At 43.5% G+C, this 27,016-nt stretch overlaps 1 protein-coding gene across 3 annotated transcripts; it reads left to right on the top strand.

Annotated features, from left to right (window-relative positions):
* Positions 1–1,053: 1,053 nt before the first annotated feature.
* On the top strand, positions 1,054–23,899 carry LOC141095514 (uncharacterized). Of its 3 annotated transcripts, none has more exons than XM_073581539.1 (10): positions 1,054–1,483; positions 13,790–15,336; positions 16,723–16,776; positions 16,963–17,001; positions 17,874–17,924; positions 20,791–21,741; positions 22,576–22,640; positions 22,934–22,972; positions 23,136–23,194; positions 23,746–23,899. In XM_073581539.1, the coding sequence occupies exons 2-9, from the start codon at positions 15,308–15,310 to the stop codon at positions 23,189–23,191; spliced, it is 1,284 nt and encodes a 427-aa protein (XP_073437640.1). In that variant the 5' UTR covers positions 1,054–1,483; positions 13,790–15,307; the 3' UTR covers positions 23,192–23,194; positions 23,746–23,899. The 3 variants fall into 3 exon arrangements, with proteins under 3 accessions (XP_073437640.1, XP_073437639.1, XP_073437638.1); XM_073581538.1 differs by having other exon boundaries at positions 2,238–15,336; XM_073581537.1 differs by having other exon boundaries at positions 1,054–2,366.
* Positions 23,900–27,016: the final 3,117 nt, after the last annotated feature.

Here is a 27,016-nt window from a genome sequence, read left to right as displayed (position 1 = left end):
AGACTGTGCGCAGACTGCGCACGGCCTGCGCCCTCTGTGATGAAGATAGGGGACGCACGACGCATGCAACGTCATGCGCCCGGAGGCGGAGATACCGGTGGAGGCGGGGCAGGGGGCGGGGCTTAGCGGCGGCCGTGCGCAGGCCGTTGCTGCGCTCAAAAGCGCGAATGTGAAACCGGCCTTAGTGAGAATGAATGCACCTTGTTGGTGGCACTTTTAAACAATCTAATTTGTAATAAAGGTATTTGCTGATTTTCTATTTATCCATTAATGCAGTCCCCGCTTCCCGGGACCCAATTGTCAGGTAACAGTGAAATAAGTGGGCTGAAAGTTTCTATTATTGGGGGCAAGTTGGGTCCCCAGGAATAGAGATGCCCACCGCAGCTTCTTTCGCTATTTGATGGCATTTTAATATTCGTTTTCTAAATCTTACAAGTCCTTAAAGTTTAAACTTTAATAGTGAAGATGGGTGGGGTGTGTGAGAGGCGATGTGGAAGTCTCCATGTAGGTGCACAGAGGCCTACTGCAAATTGTGGTGGTGCACTGTGATGTTTTTGGTGTAATGAAGATGTTCTTGCTCATTTTTTATTTCAGGTTATTGGCAGTGATGATGTAGCCGTGCCCACACATCTGTACAAGGTGATCCTCGCCAGGAGGAAGCCCTCTGAGGAGACTCTAGCTGAAGGAGCTTTTATTGTTCCCAACGTCCCCATCAGCTTTCAGCATCAGTTGCCAGAATTTCAGGTCCCTCTTGAGACACTTGAGAAGTCGTCTGGTCTTGTTTTCTTCCCTCAAGTGGACAAATCAAAAGAAGTGAAGAACATTTGTGAGGAGGACACCTGTAAACTTATTGAACTAGAAGAGTTCAAACTATACATTGCAGGACGGAGCATGAAGAATGCAAGAAACCTCCAGAAAGTGGAGAAGATCATGTTAGAATTGCGTGAGGCCAACATAAAGCCGGACCGGTATCTGTTAGAACTTTATGAACAGAAGAAGAATGAACTGGAGTCTGGTGAGACCGTTACTGTACGAGACGGAAGACAAGGGTAACAAGTCATAGCTCCATGTTACAAGGCCCATAATCACATGGAACCAAGTTCTATTTTTCTTTGCTCAGGAATCTGTAAAGGTGACCTTTAACAAGGAAAAATCCCTTTAAATGAGGACTTTTGTAAAGTACTTAAAAAAAAATATGGGGGGAATAAATTATAGAAAAAAACGTTACATTCAGTGGGTCGGTCCGTGAGCCGGACCAAGAAGGCTGTGATCACTCCCTTCCGGACTCATGAAGGGGGAGAAATCTCGCTGCTGGCTGAGTGTTCGCTTTGTGCTGCTACGACTATTGATACCAGGCCATTATTACCAACTCATCAGGGATTAGCAGATGTTTTCTTTTAATTGCCAAAGGATGGAAATACATCTATAGATTTAAAGAAATCCATCAGCAGGCTTTCGCTATGTAATCTGAAGAAAGTATGAGGTAGGGTTTAAATGGGTAACTCATCGATGTGTCCCTTATGAGGCTGTGTGCTGTTGTTTACTTATAATGAAGGTTTTTTCACCAGGACTTTATCACTGCTCAGACTGCAGCAACAGGTGACACCAAGTTCGACTCCGCCCTTCCTGTGATAAGCAGCTCACTGTCTATAGATAATGTACATAGCTGTGGTGTGGCCCGTGGCAGCTTTTCAGCTCTTCTATTGTATGTGCTGTATCTAAGAACTCTGTGTCACATCTGCCACAGTAAGCTAAGTGACTCATCACTGGAATCTGTCTTTTCCTAATTTTGTGCTGCTGTCAGATGAGGTAGCAAAAACCTGGTGACAGATTGGTGACAGATTCCCTTTGAAGTTAGATTTACCTGGTGTTCAATATACGTTATTCTTATAGTTGGCACATACCTAAAAATATGTCTGCCTACATTCTTATGACTTATCCATAGGACTCTCTTCATGTAATGGAGGCCAGCCAGAGCGTACTTTGGGCCAGTATATACAGTGGGGAAAATTAAGTATTTGATAGACTGCTGACCTTGCAAGTTTTCCAATTCCTGCAGCAAAACCTGATCTCTCTCATTTTTGCTGTGTTTCTGGCATGCTAGACTTGTTTCTTATGCATGTTGATAAAGTTTAGTGTTGAAAAAAAAGTTCTGTTCTATAGAATCAGGTTTTGGCACAAAAAATCAGCAAAACCTGATACATTTCCTATCCTTCCTGCACATTTTTGTCTTTAAGGATGGCTGGATATCCTTAACCCCTTCATCCCCAAGGGTGGTTTGCACGTTCATGACCGGGCCAATTTTTACAATCCTGACCACTGCACCTTTATGAGGTCATAACTCTGGAACGCTTCCATGGATCCAGGTGATTCTGACATTGTTTTCTCATGACATATTGTACTTCATGTTAGTGGTAAAATTTCATTCAAATAACTTGCATTTATTTGTGAGAAAAACGGATATTTGGCGAAAATTTAGAAAATTTCGCAATTTTCCAACTTTAAATTTTTATGCCCTTAAATGACAGAGATACGGCACACAAAAAACTTGATAACTAACATTTCCCACATGTTTACTTTACATCAGCACAACTTTGGAACCTACATTTTTTTTTTTTGTTAGGAAGTTATAAGGGTTAAAAGTTGACCAGCGATTTCTCATTTTTACAACACCATTTTATTTTTAGGACCACATCACATTTGAAGCCACTTTGAGGGGTCTATATGATAGAAAATACCCAAAAGTGACACCATTCTAAAAACTGCACCACTTAAGGTGCTCAAAACCACATTCAAGAAGTTTATTAACCCTTTAGGTGCGTCACAGGAATTTTTTTGAATATTTAAAAAAAATGAACATCTAACTTTTTTTCACAAAAAAAATAATTCAGGTTCAATTTTTTTTATTTTACCAAGGGTAACAGAAGAAATTGGACTGCAAAAGTTATTGTGCAATTTGTCCTGAGTACGCTGATACCTGACAGGTGGGGGGGAACGACTGTTTCGGCGCATGGCAGAGCTCAGAATGGAAGGAGCGCCGTTTGACTTTTTCAATGCAAAATTGGCAGGAATTCAGATCGGACGCCATGTCACGTTTGGAGAGTCCCTGATGTACCTAAACAGTGGAAACCCCCTACAAGTGACCCCATTTTGGAAACTAGACCCCCCAAGGAACTTATCTAGATATGTGGTGAGAACTTTGAACCCACAAGGGGTTTACAGAAGTTTATAACGTACAGCGGTACAATTAAAAAATCATATTTTTTCCACAAAAATGATCTTTTCACCCCATTTTTTATTTTCCCAAGGGTAACAGGACCCTAAAAGTTATTGTGCAATTTGTCCTGAGTACGCTGATACCCCACATGTGGGGGTAAACCACTATTTGGGCGCATGGCAGAGCTCGGAAGGGAATCGGCGCCATTTGACGTTTTTGTCTGGAATTGAGATCGGACACCATGTCGCGATTGGAAAACCCCTGATGTACCAAAACAGTGGAAACCCCCCACAAATGACACTATTTTGGAAACTAGACCCCCTAAGGAACTTATCTAGATGTGTGGTGAGAACTTTGGACCCCCAAGGGCTTCACAGAAGTTTATAACATACAGCCGTACAATTTAAAAATCATATTTTTTCCACAAAAATGATCTTTTCACCCTCAATTCTTATTTTTCCAAGGGTAACAGGACCCTAAAAGTTATTGTGCAATTTGTCCTGAGTACGCTGATACCCCACATGTGGGGGTAAACCACTATTTGGACGCATGGCAGAGCTCGGAAGGGAATCGGCGCCATTTGACGTTTTTGGCTGGAATTGAGATCGGACACCATGTCGCGATTGGAAAACCCCTGATGTACCTAAACAGTGGAAACCCCCCACAAATGACACCATTTTGTAAACTAGACCCCCCAAGGAACTTATCTAGATGTGTGGTGAGCACTTTGAACCCCCTCAGTGCTTCACAGAAGTTTATAACGCCCGGGCATGAAAATAAAAAAATCGTATTTTTTCCACAAACATGATCAATTAGTCCCCAATTTTTTTATTTTCCCAAGGGTAACAGGAGAAATTGAACCCCAAAAGTTGTTGTCCAACTTGTCCTGAGTACGCTGACACCCCATATGTGGGAGAAAACTACTGTATGGACACACGTCAGGGCTCGGAAGGCGATTTGGCGATTTTTTTAAAATTATTTTAACACTTTTTTTATTTTTTTTTAAACTTTATTAAATAGTCCCAGGTGGGACATCACTGTCCTGTGACAGATCGCTGATCTGTCACATCACAGATCACTGTGACAGATCAGCGATCTGTCACAGGCAGTGCAGAAGGCTTCCTCATTCCTGCGCTTTGCAGGCACTGAGGAAGCCAGCTTCCTGCAGGCCCCCGAAGGCCCCCGTCGCCACCTTGGATTCGGGGGCCTGCAGGAAAGGAGCCCCCCGCAGCAGCGCTGCACATTGCGCTGCCGTGGGGGGCTCAGGGAAGCACGGAGGGAGCCCCCTCCCTGCAGATGTTTCCCTTTAACCCCCGGTACACCGCGATCATGTTTGATCGTGGTGTGCAAGGGGTTAACGTGTCGGGGGCGGTCCGTGACCGCCCCTGACACATTGTGCCGGGTGTCAGCTGTGATAATCAGCTGACACCCGGCCGCGATCAGCGGCGCTCACCACGTGGGCGCCGCTGATCGCGGTAGACGTACTATCCCGTCCATGGGCATAGGGGCCCGGGTCCCATGGACGGAATAGTACGTCGGATGTCAGGAAGAGGTTAAAGACAAAAATGTCCAGGAAGGATGAGAAATCTTGAAAAATGAAATTCTCAAAGCACAGTTGTTAACAATTCCGAAAAGAGGGAAGAATAGGAAGCATTTAAGGAAACCAGGATGGATGAACACAGAATTTAAGCACATGCTAAAAAGGAAGAAAGAAATGTTTATAAAATGGAAAGAGGGAGGCATATCACAGGAAGAATATAATGCTGTCTGCAGAACCTGCAGGGCACATATCAGATTACTAAAGCTGACAATGAATTGAGGCTTGCAAGAGATGTCAAAAGCAATAATAAAGGATTTTGGGGATATGTCCAAAGTAAAAGACAAGTCAAAGATGCTATAGGATTTTTTCAGGATGAAAATAATGAAATGGTAAGACAGGATCTTGAGAAAGCCGAACTTTTAAATTCCTATTTTGCATCTGTTTTCTCTCAGAAAGGAAATGTAACATCAACTGTTCTTCACTGTCCTATTAACAGAATAGAAGAATCCAAGATATCTATAAACAGAAAGATAGTGAGGAAACACTTAGCTAACCTAAATGAATTCAAGTCTCCAGGTCCAGATGAATTACGCCCCAGAGTGCTGAAGGAGATAGCAGAAGAAATTTTTGAACCCCTCTCCATAATCTTTGAAAATTCTTGGAGAACAGGAGAAGTCCCAGAAGACTGAAGAAGAGCAAATGTTGTTCCTATCTTCAAAAAGGGGAAGAAGGTGGACCCAGGCAACTATAGGACAGTGAGTCTGACTTCTATACCAGGAAAGATCTTTGAACAAATTATTAAACAACATGTATGTCAGTACCTGGATAAGAATGAAGTGATTAAACAGAGCCAGCATGAGTTTGTAACTAATAAGTCATGTCAGACTAACTTAATTTACTTCTATGACGGAATCACTGATCAAGGAAATGCTGTAGATATAGTATATCTTGACTTCAGCAAAGCATTTGACAAAGTATCTCATACAATCCTTACTGAAAAAATGACTAAGTATGAAATAGACAAGGCAACTGTTAGGTGGATTCATAACTGGCTTAGTGATCGGACCCAAAGAGTGGTCATAAATGGCTGCACATCCAGTTGGAAGAATGTCTCAAGTGGGGTACCACAGGGCTCTGTCCTGGGCCCTGTATTGTTCAACATCTTTATCAACGATTTAGATGAAGGAATTGAGGGTAAACTGATTAAATTTTCTGATGACACAAAGCTAGGAGGGATAGTTAATACTAGAGAAGAGAGAGAGAGGATTCAAAAAGATATAAATAAACTGGAGCAGTAGGCAGCAACTAACAGAATGATTTTTAACAGGGAAAAATGCAAAGTACTACATCTGGGCAATAAAAATGAAAAAAGCATATACAGAATGGGAGGAATAGGGCCAAGCAACAGCACATGTGAAAAAGACTTGGGTATACTAATAGATCACAGAATGAATATGAGTCAACAGTGTGATGCAGCAGCAAAAAAGGCAAATGCAATTCTAGGATGTATTAACAGAAGCAAACAGTCTAGATCACGTGAAGTCATTATTTCCCTCTACTCCTCTTTGGTCAGACCTCATCTGGAATATTGTGTCCAGTTTTGGGCACCACATTTTAAAAAAGACATCAACAAACTGGAGCAAGTTCAGAAAAGAGCGACCAGAATGGTGACCGGTCTGCAAACCTTGTCTTATGAGGAAAGGTTGCAGGATTTGGGAATGTTTAGTTTGCAAAAGAGAAGACTGAGAGCAGACTTAATAGCTGTCTACAAATATCTCAAGAGCTGTCACATTGTAGAAGGATTATCTTTATTCTCATTTGCACAAGGAAAGACTAGAAGCAATGGGATGAAACTGAATGGGAGGAGACACAGATTAGATATTAGAAAAAACTTTTTGACACTTAGAGTGATCAACGAGTGGAACAGGCTGCCACGAGAAGTGGTGAGTTCTCCTTCAGTGGAAGCCTTCAAACAGAGGCTGGACAGACATCTGTCTGGGATGATTTAGCGAATCCTGCTTTGAGCAGGGGGTTGGACCAGATGGCCCAGGAGGTCCCTTCCAACTCTTATGATTCATTTCAATGGGTGAAAATGCTGAAAGTGACTTGCTCCATTGTGCAAAAAACCATGCAACACACAAAATCCTGATGACAAAAAAAAAAACTGTGTGCATGAGATTTCTGAAATCTCATAGACTTTGCTGATAGTGTAAAACGGAACTGAAAATTTGCATTAAAAAAGCTGCAAAAATGCCTAGTGTGAACTTACCCTTAGAGGGGTGATCCCTTTCCTCGGTGGTCTTTCTTGATAGTACACACGTCTATACAGATGTATTTAAAACAATGGAACAGGGGACATTCATTATAAGTGGAGGAAAATAATTCAGACATCAGTAACGGAAAGGCTTCATTACAGTTGCAGTAGTTAGGCTATACAGCTAACTATCCAAGAAGGTAGCAGTGATAGATCCAATGCAGAGGGTCTGTCCAGGCATATAATATCAATGACTAAATCCTTATTGTCATAAATCTGATGTGCAGTACGTGGCATCGGCCATTACACATTAAGCAGAGCTGTGATTTCCAGCTCTGTTCAAAGTTTATATCCTGCCAAACCTGATCGCAGCTGATCGATTTGAAAACCGACATGATTAATTATTATTAACATTCTTTACTATTGGTTTTCATAAAAAAATGACTATATTGATCCGTACACTCTCCAGTGTGATGGTCAAACCTGCAATACAGACGTATGTATTGTTACATGTATTGTCTTGTATGTATTGTCTCTTTTTTATTATAAAATTTGTAAAAGAAAAAAAAAAGTTCCTTTCCTATGCGCAGGTAAGCTTTACCACCACTAGATGGCAGTCCAAACTTTCGGATTGATTATTATAATATAATAATTATTATTTATTATTAAATCGCCATTTATTCCATGGCGCTTTACATGTGAGGAGGGGTATGCATAATAAATACAAGTACAGTAATCTTAAACAATACAAGTCACGACTAGTACAGGGGCAGAGAGGACCAGGGAATAGCGGGGGGACAGGTGGATTAGTTGGGCAGCAGAGTTTAGAATAGATTGGAGGGGTGCGAGAGTGTTAGAGGGGAGGTCACAGAGCAGGAGGTTGCAGTAGTCAAGGCGGGAGATGATGAGGGCATGCACTAGGGTTTTGCAGATTCTTGGTTGAGGAATGCACGGATCCGTTTACGGATCCGTGAAATATTTATGAGTTGAAGTCAGGAGGAAGTGGAAAGGGCTTGGATATGTGGCTTGAAGGAGTGATTAGTGTTGAGGATAACCCCAAGGCAGCGAGCTTGTGGGACTGGGGAGAGTGGGCAGCCGTTTAATGGATAGGTCCGTGGGGGGAAGTCGCGTGAGATCGGGGAAAGATGATGAATTCTCTTTTGTCCGTATTAAGTTTTAGAAATCTAGTGGAGAAGGAGGATGAAATAGCGGACAGACACTGAGGGATTCTGGTTAGTAGGGAGGTGATATCTGGTCCAGAGATGTAGATCTGTGTGTCACCAGCATAGAGGTGATACTGAAAGCCGTGAAATTCTATGAGCTGTCCGAGGCCGAAGGTGGAGAAGAGCAGGGGCCCTAGGACTGAACCTTGCTGGACTCTGACAGATAGGGGGCGAGGTGAGGAGGTGGTGTACGAGTGGGAGACGCTGAATATCCGGTTGGTTAGGTATGATGTGATCCAAGATAGGGCCAAGTCTGTGAAACCAAGAGATGAGAGGGTCTGTAGTGATAGGGAATGGTCCACTGTGTCAAAGGCAGAGGACAGGTCCAGGAGGAGGAGGAGGACAGAGTAGTGTCTCTTGGCCTTGGCTGTTAATAAGTCATTGGTGACCTCAGGGCAGTTTCAGTGGAGTGTTGTGGCTGGAAGCCAGATAGTAAGCTGTCAAAAATGAAGCAGGAAGAGCGGTGGGAGGACAGTCAAGATGGACGTGTTGTTGCAGTAGTTTTGAGGCATAGGGGAGAAGTGATATAGGGCGATAGCTAGATACAGAGGATGGGTCAAGAGAGGGCTTTTTGAGGATAGGTGTGACTGAGGCATGTGTAAAACTTGAAAGGAAAACACCAGTTGTTAGTGATAGGTTGAAGAGATGGGTTAGGGTTGGGATGAAGACTGTGGTGAGGTTTGGGATGAAGCGGGATGGGATCGGGTCAAGTGCACAGGTGGTGAGATGTGATCTTGAGAGTGGAGTGGAGAGTCAATCTTCTGTAATGGTGGAGAAGTTGGTTTTGGAGGAGGAAGGCTGGGTTCTGCATTTTACAATCTCAGTCGAAATGTTCTTATACAGCTTTGCAAGAAATGATAAAGAAGATATAATTAATCGATAACCAGCCATTAATTGTTAACTAGGAACTGTATGAAATGAACATTCTATTAACTGAACCTGAGTCTCGGAGGGCAGGTTGAGTTACTGCACGAGCAGAATCCTGCCGCTGGGATCCGGTGAGCAGAAGAGAGGGGGCCCGATACTGTGGGCCCCATACGTCAATCAGGGCAGTAATGCCCTGATGGCGGCCCTGCACCATGGTGTCATGCTGAATGTTGGCATGATGCGAGCGTCCTACCGGATGTTCAGCAGAGACAATGAGCTGCGCATGTCAAAAATCACAGCTGGCATCAAGCCCTGAGGTTAGTAATGGAAAGGTGTATATCAGACACCCCCATTACTAAAAAAGTTATGGAAAAAAATACACACAGACAGAAAAATAAATTTTATTGAAAAAACACTCTCCGACACTTTTCCCGGTTCACCAATTTCTGTTTGAAAAAAAAAGAAAGCCACACAGGTCCGCCGTCATCAAGGGAATCTGCCACAGTCCACCAAATCCGTCGTAGTCCACTAATGGAAAAACACAAACAGAAAAAAAAAAAAACACAATGTCACTTGTTCACCAATTTATTTTAAAAATTGTTCCCCATGCAGCATTCCCCCCCAATCCGGTGACTGTGAATGTGAATAGCAGTAAGTAACATTACTGCTAGTGATGAGCAAACGTGGTCAGATAAGGCCTCTTTCACACTTAAGTTTTTTGTATCAGTTAAAAAGGACGGATAGCGGATCCGTTTTAGTTCTGATGACAACGGATGCCACCCGTCCGTCAAGATACGCCAATAATGAAAGTCAATGGGAAAAAAAACGGATCCGCAAAGAAAAATGGCGGATCCGTTTTTTTTGAAAATCGGCGGATCTTGACTGATTTTCAAAAACGGAAGTGTGAAAGAGGCTTAAGGTGTTATCCGAGCATGCTTGGATACTAACCAAGTGACTTCTGCGTACTCAAATACTATGTTCTAGTTTTCGCGCCTGCAGGTCTTGCGACTGTTCGACAGCCACAACACATGTAGAGATTACCTGTTAGGGTTCAGTCCGGGTCTGTGCAGTAAAAGGAACGAGGGACAGCTAGTGTGAGGGAAGCCCATAGAGCATTACTTGACTTTGTTAGTTGGACTTGTGGCCTAGCAGGAAATACCAGTGATCCCCCCCACACTAGGGCAATCAGGAAAGCGCCAGAATTGGCGTATCTAATGTGATGAGCCAATTCTGGGGCAGCTGCGGGTTGGTATTTTTAGGCTGGGAAGGGCCAAATAACCATGGACCTTTCCAGCCTGATAATAGCAGCCTACAGCTGTCTGCTTTACCTTTCCTGGTTATGAAACAGAGGGGGCACCCACATATTTCTTGTAAATTATTTATTTATTATCTTTACCCCCAAGAGTGGTTTGCATGTTAATGACAAGGCCAATTTTTACAATTCTGACCACTGTCCCTTTATGAGGTAATAACTCTGGAGGAACGCTTCCATGGATCCCGGTGATTCTGACATTGTTTTCTCATGAAATATTGTACCTCATGATAGTGGTAAAATTTATTTGAATTTTTATGCCCTTAAATAACAGAGATATGTCACACAAAATACTTAATAAGTAACATTTCCAACATGTTTACTTTACATCAGCACAATTTTGGAACCAAAATTTTCTTTTGTTAGGAAGTTATAAGGGTTAAAAGTTAAACAGCGATTTCTCATTTTTACAACACCATTTTTTTGGGGGGACCACATCACATTTGAAGTCACTTTGAGGGGTCTATATGATAGGAAATACCCAAAAGTGACGCCATTCTAAAAATTCCACCCCTCCCGGTGCTCAAAACCACATTCAAGAAGTTTATTAACCCTTCAGGTGCTTCACAGTAGTTTTTGGAATTTTTAACAAAAAATGAACATTTAACTTTTTCACAAAAAATTTACTTCAGATCCAATTTTTTTGATTTTCCCAAGTGTAATGGGAGAAATTGGACCCCAAAAGATGTTGTGCAATTTGTCCTGAGTGCGCCGATACCCCATATGTGGGGGTAAACCACTGTTTGGTCGCATGGCGGAGCTTGGAAGGGAAGGAGCGCCCTTTTACTTTTTCAATGCAAAATTGGCTGGAATTAAGATCAGATTTTTGGGAGGCAGAAAGAGCAAAAAACAATTCATGAATTTCTTTTTTTTGGGGGGGGGGGGTTTATACCATTCCGTGTATGGTAAAATTGATAAGGCAGTTTTATTCTTTGGGTCAGTACGATTACAGAGACACCTCATTTATATAGTTTTTTATGTTTTGGCGCTTTTGCGGCTCGTTTTTTGCGGGACAAGATGACGTTTTAAGCGGTACCATTTTTATTTATATCCATCTTTTTGATTGCGTATTATTCCACTTTTTGTTCGGCAGTATGATGATAGATCTTTTTTTTGCCTTTTTTTAATGGTGTTCACTAAAGGGGTTAACTAGTGAGACAGTTTTATAGGTCTTGTTGTTGTGGACACGGTGATGCCAAATATGTGTACTTTTATTGTTTAGATTTTTTTCTTCATTCAAATATTTATTTAGTGATAGAATATACAGGGTGGGCCAATGATATGGATACACCTAAATAAAATGGGAGTGGTTGGTGACCCAGATCAGCGCGCTGAATTTGCAGAATGGGCAAAACAAAAATTGGAATAGGACCCTCAATTTACACAGAACATTATGTTTAGTGATGATTTAGCAAACTTTTTTGGGTGGGCCATTTATATGGATACACCTAAATAAAATGGGAATGGTGACCGTTTTCTTGCGTAGGGTTTCTTGCATTGAAATCTGCTGCAATGACCCGGGTACTGCGTTCACCAGACATCAACACAATTTCTATCCGCTCCTTACGTGTTAACCTCTGCGACATGTCAATAGCTGTAAACAAAGAGAACCTTGTAAATAACTCATGAAAGACTAAAGTTGTGATAAAACCAAGCACACCCTTTGTTTTTCTTGTGAAATTAGCAATAAGCTTGATGTGTCACATGACCCTCTTCCCATTGAAAAGAATAAAGTTGGAACCAAAATGACCACCATGGTCACCACCCATCTTGAAAAGTTTTCCCCCTCCCATATAGTAATGTGTCACAAGCAGGAAGTTGATATCACCAACCATTCCCATTTTATTTTGGTGTATTTATATAAATGGCTCACACTGTATATTGATTTTTTATTTTTTATTCTATTTTTAAATATTTTTTCAATTATTTAAAAATATTTTTTTAATTTTTCCTAACATTTACACTTTGTCCCACTATGGGACAATCATTTTTTTGCAGGCTGATCGCTTCTATAGCATCCTGATGAAACAGCATCTGCATGCCATAGAAGCTGTCAGCGCTGCACTGTGCATGATCAACAAGTTTCCCAGCTCTGGTAACCCACCATGGCAACAATCGGGACCCCATGTTACGCTGCGGGGTCTCTGATATAAAGACAGAGGGGCTGTTAGCACTGTGTCGGCTCCCGGAATGCTGCGATCTTGTTTGATCACAGTATTTTGGGGGTTAAAGTGCCGGGAGCGTTCTGTGACCGCTCCTGGCACCTAATGCCGGGTTTCAGCTGTTAGAATCAGCTGACACCCGGCTGCGATCGGCCACGTACTCCCCGTGAGCGCGGCCGATCTCGATGAAGTAATGATCCGTCCATGGTCAAATTGGCCCAGGGCATGTGGACGGAATATAACATCCGATGTCAGAAAGGGGTTAAACAAGGCTAAAGATCCTTCAGAGCCAACTTTAGAGTTTATTATATCTATTCTATCCATATCTGTATATAAGATTGCTTTATTAGTTTGTAAACTAGTTTTAAATTACATAGTGAATTATAGTATGTAAAAGATGATGTTAAGAACACATTGCATATGCATGTCGCACAGATGTCATACGGATACTGGGGGAGAAAACAAATTGCACACTCGCATGGCATAAGTTCAGTCATACGGATTCCACTTGTCCAACTTTTCTGAAGCAACATCAGATCAATATTTTATACAGGAGTGTGAATGAGCCCTTATACCCAGTATACAGGACAGGAGAACCCGTACTGTGCAGTGTATATATACATGGAATAAGGGCTCATGCACACAAACGTATAAATTGGGTGTGTGCTATTCGATATTTTATTTTTATCAGGTTTTTTCTTTTTATCAGATACTATTGAATGAGGAAGTGCAATATTTTTTTCCCATACTGACTCGGTATGAGAAAAAAAGCTCAATATATAAATATTACCCACTATGTTAACACCGCACTATAGCTATATACATGACACAGGACAGGATACACCTAGAAGGGTGTATATACGGCTATATCACATAGAAGACGCCGAGACTGCTGTGTATACATATTACACACACAATAATGGCCTAAAGTGTTGGAACCCTTGAAATTGTTCCAGAAACTGAAGTTTTGACAAAATTGTTGGCACCCTCATCTTAATACTTGGTTGCACACCTTTGGAAACAATAACTGCAATCAGTGGCTTCCCATAACCATCAAGAGCTTCTTACACCTCTCAACTTGAATTTTGGACCACTCTTTCATGCAAAAATCCTGACAGGGCGCAGTCCATAAAGCATAGCTTTTTGCTAAATAAAAGTATTTAGAAAACTGTTTATTATTTGTGTATTTATTTATTTTATTACATTTCTCGGAGAACCCCTTTAAGGCCAAAACCAGTTGTGCCCATAAGTCGTGAGAAGCCTATTTCATGTATAGAGCATCGGCTGTAGGTGGCTGCCGGTTATGAGGTCACGGAATGTTGTGACATCACGATGACATAGAATCAACTGCCGAACGGAACTTCTCTGAGGGTTTCAGTTAGTGGAGTGTAAGTAACATCATTTATATTAGCTCCTGATTTGTGTCCTATTATATCCCATGTGTCTGTGACTCTCGCTCCTGATTTATGTCCTATTATATCCCATGTGTCTGTGACTTTAGCTCCTGATTTGTGTCCTATTATATCCCATGTGTCTGTGACTCTCGCTCCTCATTTCCCTCATTCTCTAATATCTCAACTTTATTTTTTGCTAATGTTTAAACTGTGTCATCTATGTAACCGGCCTTCTCTCTTTGTATCCTCCACCATCCATGTGAACAATACAGTGCAATGTATAGATTAGGTATAATTAGGAATATAGAAATAACTACCATTAATATTTAATTTTTACCATTTTGTAACAGTTACATAACATTTAGAGGGTCTAAGGGGTAACGTTGTCCCTTGTGGAGGCGCCAAGTTGGTGTGGGGAGGCGCCAAGTAATGCTCCTCTGGGAATTTTAATATGCAGGGTGCCTGTTCAGAGGAAGAGGACAGGAGCTCTAGCGCCACCTATTGGCGATAGCTTTGTGCTAATAAGGAGTAAAAAATCCAAAGTACTTGATTGTAAATGCAGCTTCTGGTTTGGTTTCCTATCCAAAGTCATGTGCCAAGGCTCATGAAAGGGCCGATATTGACTTTTAGGATTGCCTCCTCTAATGGGTGGCTCTAGAACTCCTGTCCTCTTCCTCTGTGAAGAGGCTATGTGCTTTATATTTAGGTGATTACATTGATAAAGTTTTGATTTAAGGTAAAGAATCTAAGAGGGTTGTACAAGATTTGAAAAATTCTGTCTCTTTTCTTCAAAAAACAGCGCCACACCTGTCTGTTGGTTGTGTCCGGGATTACAGTTCAGCTCTATTCATCTCTATGAAGCCGAGTTACAATGCCAAACACAAGCCGTGGACAGGTGCGGCGCTGTTTTTAGAAGGAAGCAGTTATGTTTTTCCAGTCCTGCACAATCCCTTAAAACCCTATTTCATGGATATGGGATTGGTTGTAGGTTTTTGTCACTCCTGACAGTTACTGCTGTTACTGGGGATTAGTAATCCATGAAATGGGATGACATCACACAGTGACATCATGGTGCCTGCCGAGGGGACACTCAGTAGAGGGCTGCAGTCGGGAGTAAAGTGGAAGGAAACGTTGTATTAGCCTCTTTTTTGTGTCCTTTATTATGTTCTGATAGGTTCTCCTTTATCTATAGGTGTTAACCCTGTAATGTCAGGACATCACTTCATTTTAATAATGGAATCGTTATGTAGTTAATCCCTGCAATTCTTTACAAATATCAAAACAGGAATGAAATTCAATGTCTGCTATAATTCTTTTTTTTCTATTATTTTATAGTTTATGAGCGAGAATCTAGTGAGGAGAATGAGGTAAATGCTTACTTACCCTAAATCTGCAATTTCTCTGATACACTGGAGCCACTGGATGGCGGAGAGTCACCTTCCATGTCACCCGTAATCTCCTGCAATTCTGCTTCCCACAGGGAAACATTGCAGATCCATGTCAGAATGACCGGGTGACTCTATTACCGCCGAGCATTAGCCGAAGGGCAAGTTCAGATGTGGCAGATTTAGTGTCCCATTTTTGGGAAATTCATTCATGGTGGGAGGAAATTGTGGGCCCCCTTCACACGTCCATATAATACCAATACCGGAAAAAATAGTATCGGTGTCATCAGTGTTTTGGATCAGTGTACTGTCAGTGTGCCATCAGTGTACTGTCAGTGTGTCATCAGTGTATTGTCAGTGTGTCATCAGTGTACTGTCAGTGTGTCATCACTGAGCTATCAATGTGCCATCAGTGTACTGTCAGTGTAGTATCAGTGTACTGTCAGTGTGTCATCAGTGTACTGTCAGTGTGGAATCAGTGAGTCATCAGTGTACTATCAGTGTAGTATTTGTGTGCTGTCAGTGTAGTATCAGTGAGCCATCTGTGTACTGTCAGTGTAGTATCAGTGTACTGTCGGTGTAGTATCAGTGTACTGTCAGTGTAGTATCAGTGAGCCATCAGTGTGTCATCCTTGAGAAAGCTCAAAGCGTTATTTTGTTATTAGAGTACACACTATTTAGAAACCAATTCTCCACCAATTGTGATATTTTACAAATTGTTAAAATATAAACTTTAATTAAATAGTATAAAAATGGAGTAATTACTCCCATATTACTCTAATTAGTGTTTTTTTGTATAAATATTTTTTCTAGTATTGCATTAAAGATTACATTTTAATGATTTGTAAAGTACCACAGTTGGCGATAACTTGGTGTCATTAGTGTGTCCCCAGTGTCACCCGAGTGCTATCAGTGTATCATCAATGATACGTCAGTGGGTCACCCGTGTGCCATCCATGTGACATCCGTTTTTTTCCAGTATGGCTTTATAAAAATCAATTCCAAAGCTTCTATACTTGCAGTGTTAAATATACACGGACTGCACATGGATGACACATGGATGCCATTCGTGTGCTATATGTGTTGTACATGGACCCATAGACTGGTATTGGCCTCTGTCATCTGTGCTGCTGGTAAAACGCAGACATATGAGCAGCCCTATAGGTTGTAATGGGTACGTGTGGATATATGTCTCCAGTACGGGTGAAAACGGCTGCCAGACGCCCTGGAGACACGTACATGTGAACAGGGCCTTACACTACGCCAGGTTTCTGACATACAACAGTTGTACATTTTAGTGATCATTGATGATCTGTTATCAGCTATGGAGCAGATACAATAATTCCTAATTGTCTTCCTTCTCTTCAGTAGGATGACGTTAGAAGAGGAGTACAAGGAGTACAAGGAGTTCCTGCATGAGCTGTATGTATATCATATAACTGGGATTATTGATCCTCCTGGACTCTCCCTGTAATGATCCACCACAGAGATGTTCGCTATGAGTCTGCATTGGTTATATTAAGGCTCAATAGTATCATTCCTCTTCCTACCATCATGGTGACTGTGTATGTGTAATATTATTCATTCTGTTTTCTTTTTCTTTAATAGATGGAGAGTCAGCATAGAGCTATGGGAGGTAGAATTCGAGTATGTATCTTATTATATCTTCCACATTCATATAGGAGTAGTATGTGTCCCAATAAGGGAAGGACTCCATGGTGGTGATATCATGGCGTTACTGCTCCCACTCAGGGGCATTTACACTGTTTCCATAAGAAGGATGACATTGCTTTCAATAATAAAGAACTTAGACCCAAATTAATTCTTCATACTGTTCCTCATCCCTTTTATTCGTAGAATAACAATACGGTCAGGAGCCAATTACAGTAATGCCCCAAATTTATCCGGACTCTTGACCAACCAAATGTTGTCTTGGAGCCTGAGATTAAAGGATCATCCTTCTGTGTAGCACAATCTATGTGATGGCAGAGCTGGAGAGATTCTGGAGGTTATGTCCATGCTGTTATCTGAGGGACAGGTTATATACATCGTGGCCCAGATTCATCACCACCTTTGTGTCCACTTTATGTCTACTTTTGTGTGTTGGCACCTTTTTTTGTTGTTTTTTACCCTTTTCATTATTTGCACCTTTTTTAAGTCAATTTTACATGTGCTCGCCTTTTTTCTAATTTTTGCTGCTTTGTGGCTGTTTTTTAACAATTCCAGATATTTTCACCTGATTTGGCACAGATTCTCTCTAGTCTCCTTCTTCCTCCCTCTGGTGTGTTTTTCAGTACTCCAAAATATGAGACCAAACATCACAAACGCAGTTCAAAAGACGAAAAAAGCCTATTTTTTACTTTGCGACAAATTCATGAATCACGCACATTATTTTGATGAATTCTGTGCCAAAACAGCAACAAATACCACAAGACATATAAGGAAAGTGACTTATAAAAAGCCGCAGATGATGAGCCAGTGTGTTATGATTCTAACCAGAGCTGTATGTTCTCTTATAGGAAAAACAAATTTGGAAGAGCATCCCGCGCGCCTACCCTGGAGACCATCTTGTAAGTTGGTATTATAAACAGAGTCATATTTCTGAGCTGTTCCCTCAGATATACTATTGCCATAATCAATGTACTGTATCTACAAGGGGAAATGATGTAAGAAAGAGTTGGAAATTCATGAGGATTTCACATCCCCTCATTGTCACTGTGCCACCATCAGCAGACACAGGCACGCTCATGTATAAATACTCTTCTAAGACAAAGTATCAGTGTGACCCTTCACAGCCAATCAGAATCCAGATTTCAACATCTCAATTTCCTTTAAAATGAAGAGCAGTGATCTGGTTGATTGCTGTGAGTGTGACGAGCGTCAGCTTACGCTGAGTCGTTTTTCCTTTTAGAGTGGACCCTCTGGGCCGTGGCACTCACCTAGGGCGAGCGAACCTAGTGAGAACCCACCCCCTGTACAGGGAGTGTCAGGGGCAAGACCAAGGGGGTGAGCCACCACGGCAGCTGGACCAGACGGCCAGCTCAGGGAGACACTATTGAGTGTCTAGCAACAGGACGAACAGGAAACGAAACATAAAGCGAAGTCACAGGATTTCATCAGCAAACGTGGTTACACATTTTAATCAGATACAAGGCAAAAACAGAGAATCAGATGCAGGGCACCAACGGTGAAACACGGCAAGGTGCGAGCAAGGGCACGCCTAAAGTTCAGACATCACACGTGCAGAAAACATACCGGAGTCCAGGGCAGGGTACGTGTTAGGGATCACACGAGTTCCTAGGAGGGATGCATGCTAGGACACGCCAGAGTCCAAGACAAGGTGCACGCCGAGAGACACGCCAGAGTCCAAGGCAGGGTGCGTGCAAGGAGACACGCCAGGATCCAAGACAGGGTGCGATGGCATCGGACTCCGGACTACTGGCAACGACCGACAGGATCCAGGCATCAGGCTACGGAAATCAGGTCCGGACATCAGGCCGCAGTAATCTGGTTCCGGACCTCTGGCAGCGGTCGGCAGGTTTCGGGAATCCGGCAGGCAAGCCAGGGTTCAAGGCAGGGTGCGTGCTGGGAGACACACCAGGGTTCATTCAAGGACGGAGGCCTGCGCATGCAAAGGGCACGCCAGGGACAGGTTTAAGGATGGAGGTCTGTGCGTGTAGAGGGACACGCCAGAGAAAGGTACAGAGCAGAGTCCTGCGCTTGCGAAGGAACACGCCAGGGTCAGGTTCACGGACGGAGGCCTGCGCATGCCGAGGAGCATGCCAGGGACAGAATTTAAAAGCAGAGTCCTGCGCATGCAGAGAGGCACGCCAGGGTCAGGATTCAAGACATGGTACAGACTAGGACCTGTGCGTGCTAGAGGGCACGACAGGGTACATGGCAAAACCTGCGCGTACTTTTAGAGAAGCACGGGGAGGTATGCCAAGGGCAGGCGAGGACCTGCGTGTGCTATAGAGAGCACGTAGAACAGAGTGCAGAAACAGCGTGAAGTGCAAGGAAGCACAGAGAGCACGGCTGAGGCACTGGCTAGCTGATCGGTCTGCAGCACTAACAAGCGGGCAAGACTCCAGCGAACCCGGCTGAGGCATAGCAGGCGACACAGCTGTCACTGACCGACGAGCACGGCTGAGGCACAAGCAGGCGGGCACGACTAGGGCGGGCACGGCTGAGGCACAAGCAGGAGGCTAGGAAGGCCAGGTGCATGCAAAGGGCACACGAAGCAACAAAGCAAGGCAAAGCAAGAAACAAGACAAGGCTAGGCGAGAAACAAGGCAAGACATGGTGTGGAACATAGGCAGAAACAGAGCCAGGTCAGAGCAAGAACAGAGCTAGCAGCGGAGCGTAGGCCGAAGCCCAGAGCCGGGCCAAGGCAGAGCCTTGGGACTAGCGTGGAAATGTGCAAGAGAGCACGATAGGACAGAGTCTAGCAACGGAGCGTAGGCCGAAGCCCAGAGCCAGGTCATGGCAGAGCCTTGAGACTAGACATGGAAATGTGCAAGAGAGCACCAAAGGGCAGAGTACTGAAAACCAGGCAGAGACAAGAAACATGAGAAGTACTACAAGGCTCAAAATTGCAAAGACCAGACATGGCAAAACAGGCTAAAGCAGAGAACAGCGGAGGTACTACAAGGCAAGGCAAGGACAAACATGGCACGAGAGACAACACAAGACATGGCACGAGACAGGAGTCAGAGTACAAGCACAGAGCGTGTGCAGAGACGCACGACAGAGCAAAGTGTAGGGGCACAGAATACAGGAGCGACCCAGCAGGCCAAGCAGCCATGCAGGGAAGCAACACGATACTCAGGCCCTGACCATAGGGAGGGGCGGTCTGATATAGCACCATAGCACCAGTACTTCCGGGTCATGACCTGGGAGGAACTTTGTGTTCAGATCCTCCAGGATCTTAGAGAGCATCGCTAGAACAGCCTGGGTAGAACCATAGAGGAGGTCACATGATCAGAGGTTTCCAGGAATACAGCGGATTGCAGAATCAGAGCAGGGCTGGAACATAGAAGTCACATGATTAGGTGTTCCAGGAATACAGCGGATTGCAGAACCAGACAGAGATGGATGGTTACCCAGCAACAGCCATGAGTTAAGGCGCGCGTGCACATTGCTCCAGGCATCTTGCGGCATGACAGACATGGCGGACAGTAACACGGACACTTTTTCTTAGTGAGATTTTTACCGATCATGCCTGGGAGTTTTATGAAACCGTTTACGTCCTCCATACACAGTCTACTATAAATTGCAGCCTTCATTCTGCTAATAGTTGGCAACTGGAGGATAACAGTGACGATGGATAGAAATTCAGAAGTTTTTAGAGAAATTTCTCATATAAAATGAGTAATTGTAAAAACAATGGCAGTTTACGAGAATTGCTAAATAATGTCTATGTTATATATCCAATAGTGAGGAGGAAGAAGAGAAGGAGGATGACGAGGAGGAGGAGGATGACGAGGAGGAGGAGAAGAAGGAGGATGACGAGGAGGAGGAGAATGAGGATGACGAGGAGGAGGAGGAGAAGAATGAGGATGACGAGGAGGAGGAGGAGGATGACGAGGAGAAGGAGGATGACGAGGAGAAGGAGGATGACGAGGAGAAGGAGGATGACGAGGAGAAGGAGGATGACGAGGAGAAGGAGGAGGAGGAGAAGGAGAATGACGAGGAGGAGGAGAAGGAGGATGACAAGGATGACGAAGAGGAGGAGGAGGAGGATGACGAGGAGGAGGAGGAGAAGGAGGATGACGAGGAGGAGGAGGAGAAGGAGGATGACGAGGAGAAGGAGTCGGAGGAGGAGAAGGAGAAAGAGGATGACGAGGAGGAGGAGGAGAAGGAGGATGACGAAGAGGAGGAGGAGAAGGAGGATGAGGAGAAGGAGGATGACGAGGAGGAGGAGGAGAAGGAGGATGACGAGGAGGAAGAGAAGGAGGAGGAGGAGAAGGAGGAGGAGAAGGAGGATGACGAGGAGGAGGATGATGACGAGGAGGAGAAGAAGGAGGATGACGAGGAGAAGGAGGAGAAGGAGGATGACGAGGATGATGAAGAGGAGGAGAAGGAGGATGACGAGGAGGAGAAGGAGTCGGAGGAGGAAAAGGAGAAGGAGGATGACGAGGAGGAGGAGGAGAAGGAGGATGACGAAGAGGAGGAGGAGAAGGAGGATGAGGAGGAGGAGGAGGAGAAGGAGGATGAGGAGGAGGAGGAGAAGGAGGAGGAGGATGACGAGGAGGAGGAGAAGGAGGATGACGAGGAGGAGGAGGATGACGAGGAGGAGGATGATGAAGAGGAGGAGGAGGAAAAGGAGGAAGAGGAGGTGGATAAGTTTAATGCCACATCAGAATGCAGCAATGAGGATATCCGCTTGTAAGTAGACAGATAGTGAGATTATAATGTATTCGCCAACACTCCCAGAACATCTCCGAGTCTCCTGGAAAAAAATGTACTCAAGAATACATGGATAGCAGTTATATCCAGTCAGATAACTTTATCCATAGGCTTCCTAAGCATTAATTCTTGGCAGGTTGTTAAAAATGGGGGGATCCCATTCCATATTTTTTAATTATTTTTTTAAATGCCGTTGGGACCCCTCTATTGTTGATAACCAGCTTTGCTAAAGCTGACAGCTAAATGTTGCAGCTCGCAGCTGTCAGTTTTACCATACTGGTAATCAAAAATAGAAAGACTTCACGTCATTTTTTTTAAAAAATTGTATTTATTTATAGTGCAGGCACTGACTGATGAATACTCCCATCAACGACACCTGATCTTGCTGTTATTAGCGGCAGCAGGCTTGGCTGCTGGGAATAGTACTCTCTAATCAGCCGACGCCTCTATGAACAGAGGTAAACTTTCATAGCTGGTGTTGGAAACCGCAGCTCTCTGACTGATCACAGACAGTGTTTGCTGTGCTGTGCTGCAAATGACAGCATGGCAAACAATGGGTGTTCGGGCATACCATGCATCTGAATGGGGTCTAGGTTCGGTTTCGGGTACTGTTCTGGTACCCAAACCGAGCTTTTTTTTTAACCGTTTGGCATAACACGCAGGACCCAAACATCCAGAGGTTCACCCATCACTAATTGTGACATTATCATAGGACATTACACAGGACAATATCACTGTATAAATTCTCATAGACTGATCAGAATGATGATGTGAATTGTATGAGTCTCAATTTGTTTGTTTGGATTTTTTAAGACACAAACATAAATGGTGGATGCCAAAATGCTATAGAAGAAAGAACCAGACCACTGTCAAAACATGTAAGTATTTAACCCTTCCCACAAATGGATGTGCCCTTATGTCCTAAACGCTGTCTTCTAGATGCAAAATTATACAATGATTTGTCCTGGTAGTTACACAGGCAGATCAGTCCGCTTGCAAGTGCATCTGAACTGTATTCAATGAGCTAATACTTAGCAATCTATATGATGTGGTGAAGTATATGAGACAGGGCATACATTATGTTTATTGTCTGTATCCCTATGATGCTAGGATTTGTTCCTGATTATTATATTGATATATTTATTTGTGATCACTTTTTCTTTTTCTCCAGCAGCAAAAGTGATAGAGAAACAGAGAGACATCCAACAAAGTAAGGAAAAGCTTCCCCCATTGTTGTATGTGACATGTTGTTACACTAAGGCCCATAATATGGGTAGATATACTTTGTGTCTTCCCTTTATACTATATTGTTCAGTATATTTTTAATGGAAGATACCAACACCTTCCCTTCCTTTCTTCTCCATTCTATACAGCTGGCTCCTCCGAGCTTTTACCTGCTGCTTCAGCAGAGCGGGAACACAATAAATAAAATGTAAGTATAATTTTTTTATTGAAAGATTTACAAACTCTAAGCGGTATCATCAGTTTGCTATATATAGAAAAAGAAAGAGGGGAGACACAAAGCGCAATAGGGTCTTATCCCACGTATCACAAAGATGAGACACCAAGAAAACTGCTCACCTGGTGCAGGTGAATACAGGCATGTAAAGATGGCGGCTGCCGCAGATCCACAGGTCGATCCACGACCTTATGAAGAGGTATGCTTAGTAGGAAGTGTGGATTATCTCCGCGCTGCCGCAATAAATTAATTCCAGAAATTATTGAAATATTCCAGTGGCTTATTCAACGCATTTCGGTGTTCCAATGACCCCTTCGTCAGGAAATACCACATACAATATGAAGAGACAAGGTGCTTGCAAGGTTTAAGCACATGCTAAATTCAAAAAATGGCGCCTAACGATCAAATGACGCATGATGTCACAGTTCATGGTTGACAAAAGGTTAACACGTCTTTATCGGTATAGAATTAAACATATACATTAAGGATCCCTTTCTTAATCATCAATTCATTTCTATTCACAGATTAACGGGTAACAACTGAAAAATTATTTAAAGAAAAAAATAAAGAAATGAGTGGATCCCAGCTTTCTTCAAAAAAGAAGATATGGAAGAGAACCTGCGGAGCAGAAACACATTAAAATCATTTTTATTATTAATAAATATTTTAAACATCTAAGTGAACTGTGTCCATTAATAATTATGAATATAAAGTGAGCGTTTTTACCATGTAAAATAAATCAATTTCCCAGTACAAACAATATAAAAAAGAGGAAGACAATATAAAAAGGGAGGGGGATTTTTTCTGTTCGAAGCTCTAGAGCAGGGGTCCCCAACCACCTGTCCGCGGCCCAGCACCGGTCCGTTGCGGTGCTCTTGCCGGTCCGCGGACTGCTGTGGTGTAGCAGCTGATACCCTGTCATCCCTATCGGCGCAGCAGCTTCTTCCAGCGCTGAGCGGTCACGTGCTACCGCTCATTTAAGGTCATGAATATGGACGCCACTCATCTCCCATAGGGGTGGCGTCCATATTCATAGACCTTAATGAGCGGTAGCACATGACCGCTCCTCACAGGAAGAAGCTGTAGTGCCGCGAGATGCAGGGATGCGCAGCGACGGGAAGGAAGTTCAGCGATAGCGACGTGAGGGGTAAGTATGATGGGGGAGCCCAGCCATACATACCTGGTTGGGAGCAGAGCCATAAATACCTGGCAGGGAGAGTGGGAGCGGAGCCATAAATACCTGGGAGGGAGAGTGGGAGCGGAGCCATAAATACCTGGGAGGGAGAGTGGGAGCGGAGCCATATATACAAGGGAGGGAGAGTGGGAGCGGAGCCATATATACAAGGGAGGGAGAGTGGGAGCGGAGCCATATATGCAAGGGAGGGAGAGTGGGAGCGGAGTCATAAATACATGGGAGGGAAAGTGGGAGCGGAGCCATATATACAAGGGAGGGAGAGTGGGAGCGGAGCCATATATACAAGGGAGGGAGAGTGGGAGCGGAGCCATAAATACATGGGAGGGAAAGTGGGAGCGGAGCCATTTATACATGGGAGGGAGAGTGGGAGCGGAGCCATAAATACCTGGGAGGGAGAGTGGGAGCGGAGCCATAAATACCTGGGAGGGAGAGTGGGAGCGAAGCCATAAATACATGGGAGGGAAAGTGGGAGCGGAGCCATAAATGCCTGGGAGGGAGAGTGGGAGCGGAGCCATAAAGACATGAGAGGGAGAGTGGGAGCGAAGCCATAAATACATGGGAGGGAGACATAAGTACAAGGGAGGGAGAGTGGGAGCGGAGCCATAAATACATGGGAGGGAGCCATAAATACAAGGGAGGGAGAGTGGGAGCGGAGCCATAAATACATGGGAGGGAGGCATAAATACAAGGGAGGGAGAGTGGGAGCGGAGCCATAAATACATGGGATGGAGGCATAAATACAAGGGAGGGAGAGTGGGAGCGGAGCCATAAATACATGGGAGGGAGAGTGGGAGCAGAGCCATAAATACAAGGGTACAATTTTTCTTAAGTGCTCAATGCTCCATTTCCTTGTAGGTTCCAATCATCATTAGCAGTGACGGTCATCAGTAGAAGTAGGCCAGTGCTCCCACTGAAACAGAGAAACAAGCCAGGTGCTCCCACTCATTCAAAACCTATGGTGAGTTGAGTCACATTATAAATGTTATAATTAAAGTATGCACTGCTAAACTACAACCGCATCCATAGCCCCGCCCCCTTATGACCAAAGCCCCACCCCTGTCACACCTCCATCCCAGCCCTGCCGGGCCATGGAAGAATGGTCTTGCTTGAAGCCGGTCCCTGGTGCAAAAAAAGTTGGGGACCACTGCTCTAGAGCAGGGTTCCCCAACTCCAGTCCTCAAGGCCCACCAACAGATCATGTTTTCAGGATTTCCTTTGTGTTGCACAGGTGAAGCAATTATCACCTGGGCAATACTAAGGAAATCCTGAAAACATGATCTGGGGGTGGGGAACCCTGCTCTAGAGTGAGGGAAAGTCACAAGACATCGCAAACTCCCAGACTGGGGCCGATATTATGCCGAGATCATATCCAAGGAGAAACCCATCATCACTTATTGTTGAAAAAAAGTCATAATTAAAAAGTATAAATAATATGCGTGTGAGTATACAAAGATGGATTTGTCAGAGAGAAAAGACATCGCTGTCGACGTACTGACTTGCAGATATCTATAACTGTGAAAGCATTTCAAAAGAGAAAACTTATTCTTTAAAAACAATAAAAAATTATATATATGATGTCATAGTAAAGGACTATCAGTAATTAGTAGACAGAAAAAAATATCCGTATGGAAATGAATCTATATCTAAGGTTACATTCAAAAAAGCAAATTTTAGAGAAGAGAAGGATAATTCAATATTATAACTGAGAATTTCGTCAGAGATAATTTTGATATATAGAAAGGGAATATGAAAACATAAATTATACCATTCAGCCATTTGTAATATAGAGGAATATTTTAAAAGAGGATATTGTAGATTATTATAGAAAGGATCAGTTTTTTGGGTAAAAATGACCTTTTAAAGGGGAAGAGGAGATTGTCAGTTCAAAAAATAGGTGTCAGAGGGAATATATCCATTTGAACGCCGAAGAAGAAAGCCAGGACCCATCGCTCAGAAGAACCACCGCAGGAACACCGCAAGTTCGCGTCCAGGACAAAGACACCAGCAGTAATTAATATACAGTCAAAAATAGCATAAAATAAGATACATTACGAATCCAATGGTCCTCCTACAGAACCCGAGCCGAGGCACAACACAAAATACACAATTTAGGAAATAAACGCTATGCAGATTCCACAAGTAAAAAAATTTGAAATTATATAGTTATACAACAAAACATCAAAACAAAACCCTCAGTACTCCAACTGGAGATGCATATAAATAAATATAAAATATTTGACACGTTTCACTTCTAATATTCCAGCCCCATCACCATGTATCCCCAACCTGCACAAACCCCTCATCCTGTTGAGCCGCTGCTGCCATTTGTGTCCCTATTAATGCACCTGATACCCCAATGCTGAGCCACTGCTGCCGTATGTGTCCCTATTACTGCACCTGATACCCCAATGCTGAGCCGCTGCTGCCGTATGTGTCCCTATTACTGCACCTGATACCCCAATGCTGAACCGCTGCTGCCGTATGTGTCCCTATTACTGCACCTGATACCCCAATGCTGAGCCGATGCTGCCGTATGTGTCCCTATTACTGCACCTGATACCCCAATGCTGAGCCGCTGCTGCCGTATGTGTCCCTATTAC

The sequence above is a fragment of the Dendrobates tinctorius genome, unplaced genomic scaffold (genome assembly GCF_039654945.1).
Source record: "Dendrobates tinctorius isolate UK_male_01 unplaced genomic scaffold, ASM3965494v1 ptg000070l, whole genome shotgun sequence".
NCBI lineage: Eukaryota > Metazoa > Chordata > Amphibia > Anura > Dendrobatidae > Dendrobates > Dendrobates tinctorius.
The sequence above is the reverse complement of the archived record's forward strand: the minus strand, read 5'-3'. Positions and strand labels throughout refer to the sequence as shown.

Coding starts and splice junctions, on each gene's coding strand:
- LOC141095514 (XM_073581539.1), top strand. CDS start 15,308: ATGAGCGAGAATCTAGTGAGGAGAATGAG. Junction 21,742..22,575: donor AGCAATGAGGATATCCGCTT/GTAAGTAGACAG, acceptor GGATTTTTTAAG/ACACAAACATAAATGGTGGA. Junction 22,641..22,933: donor CCAGACCACTGTCAAAACAT/GTAAGTATTTAA, acceptor CTTTTTCTCCAG/CAGCAAAAGTGATAGAGAAA.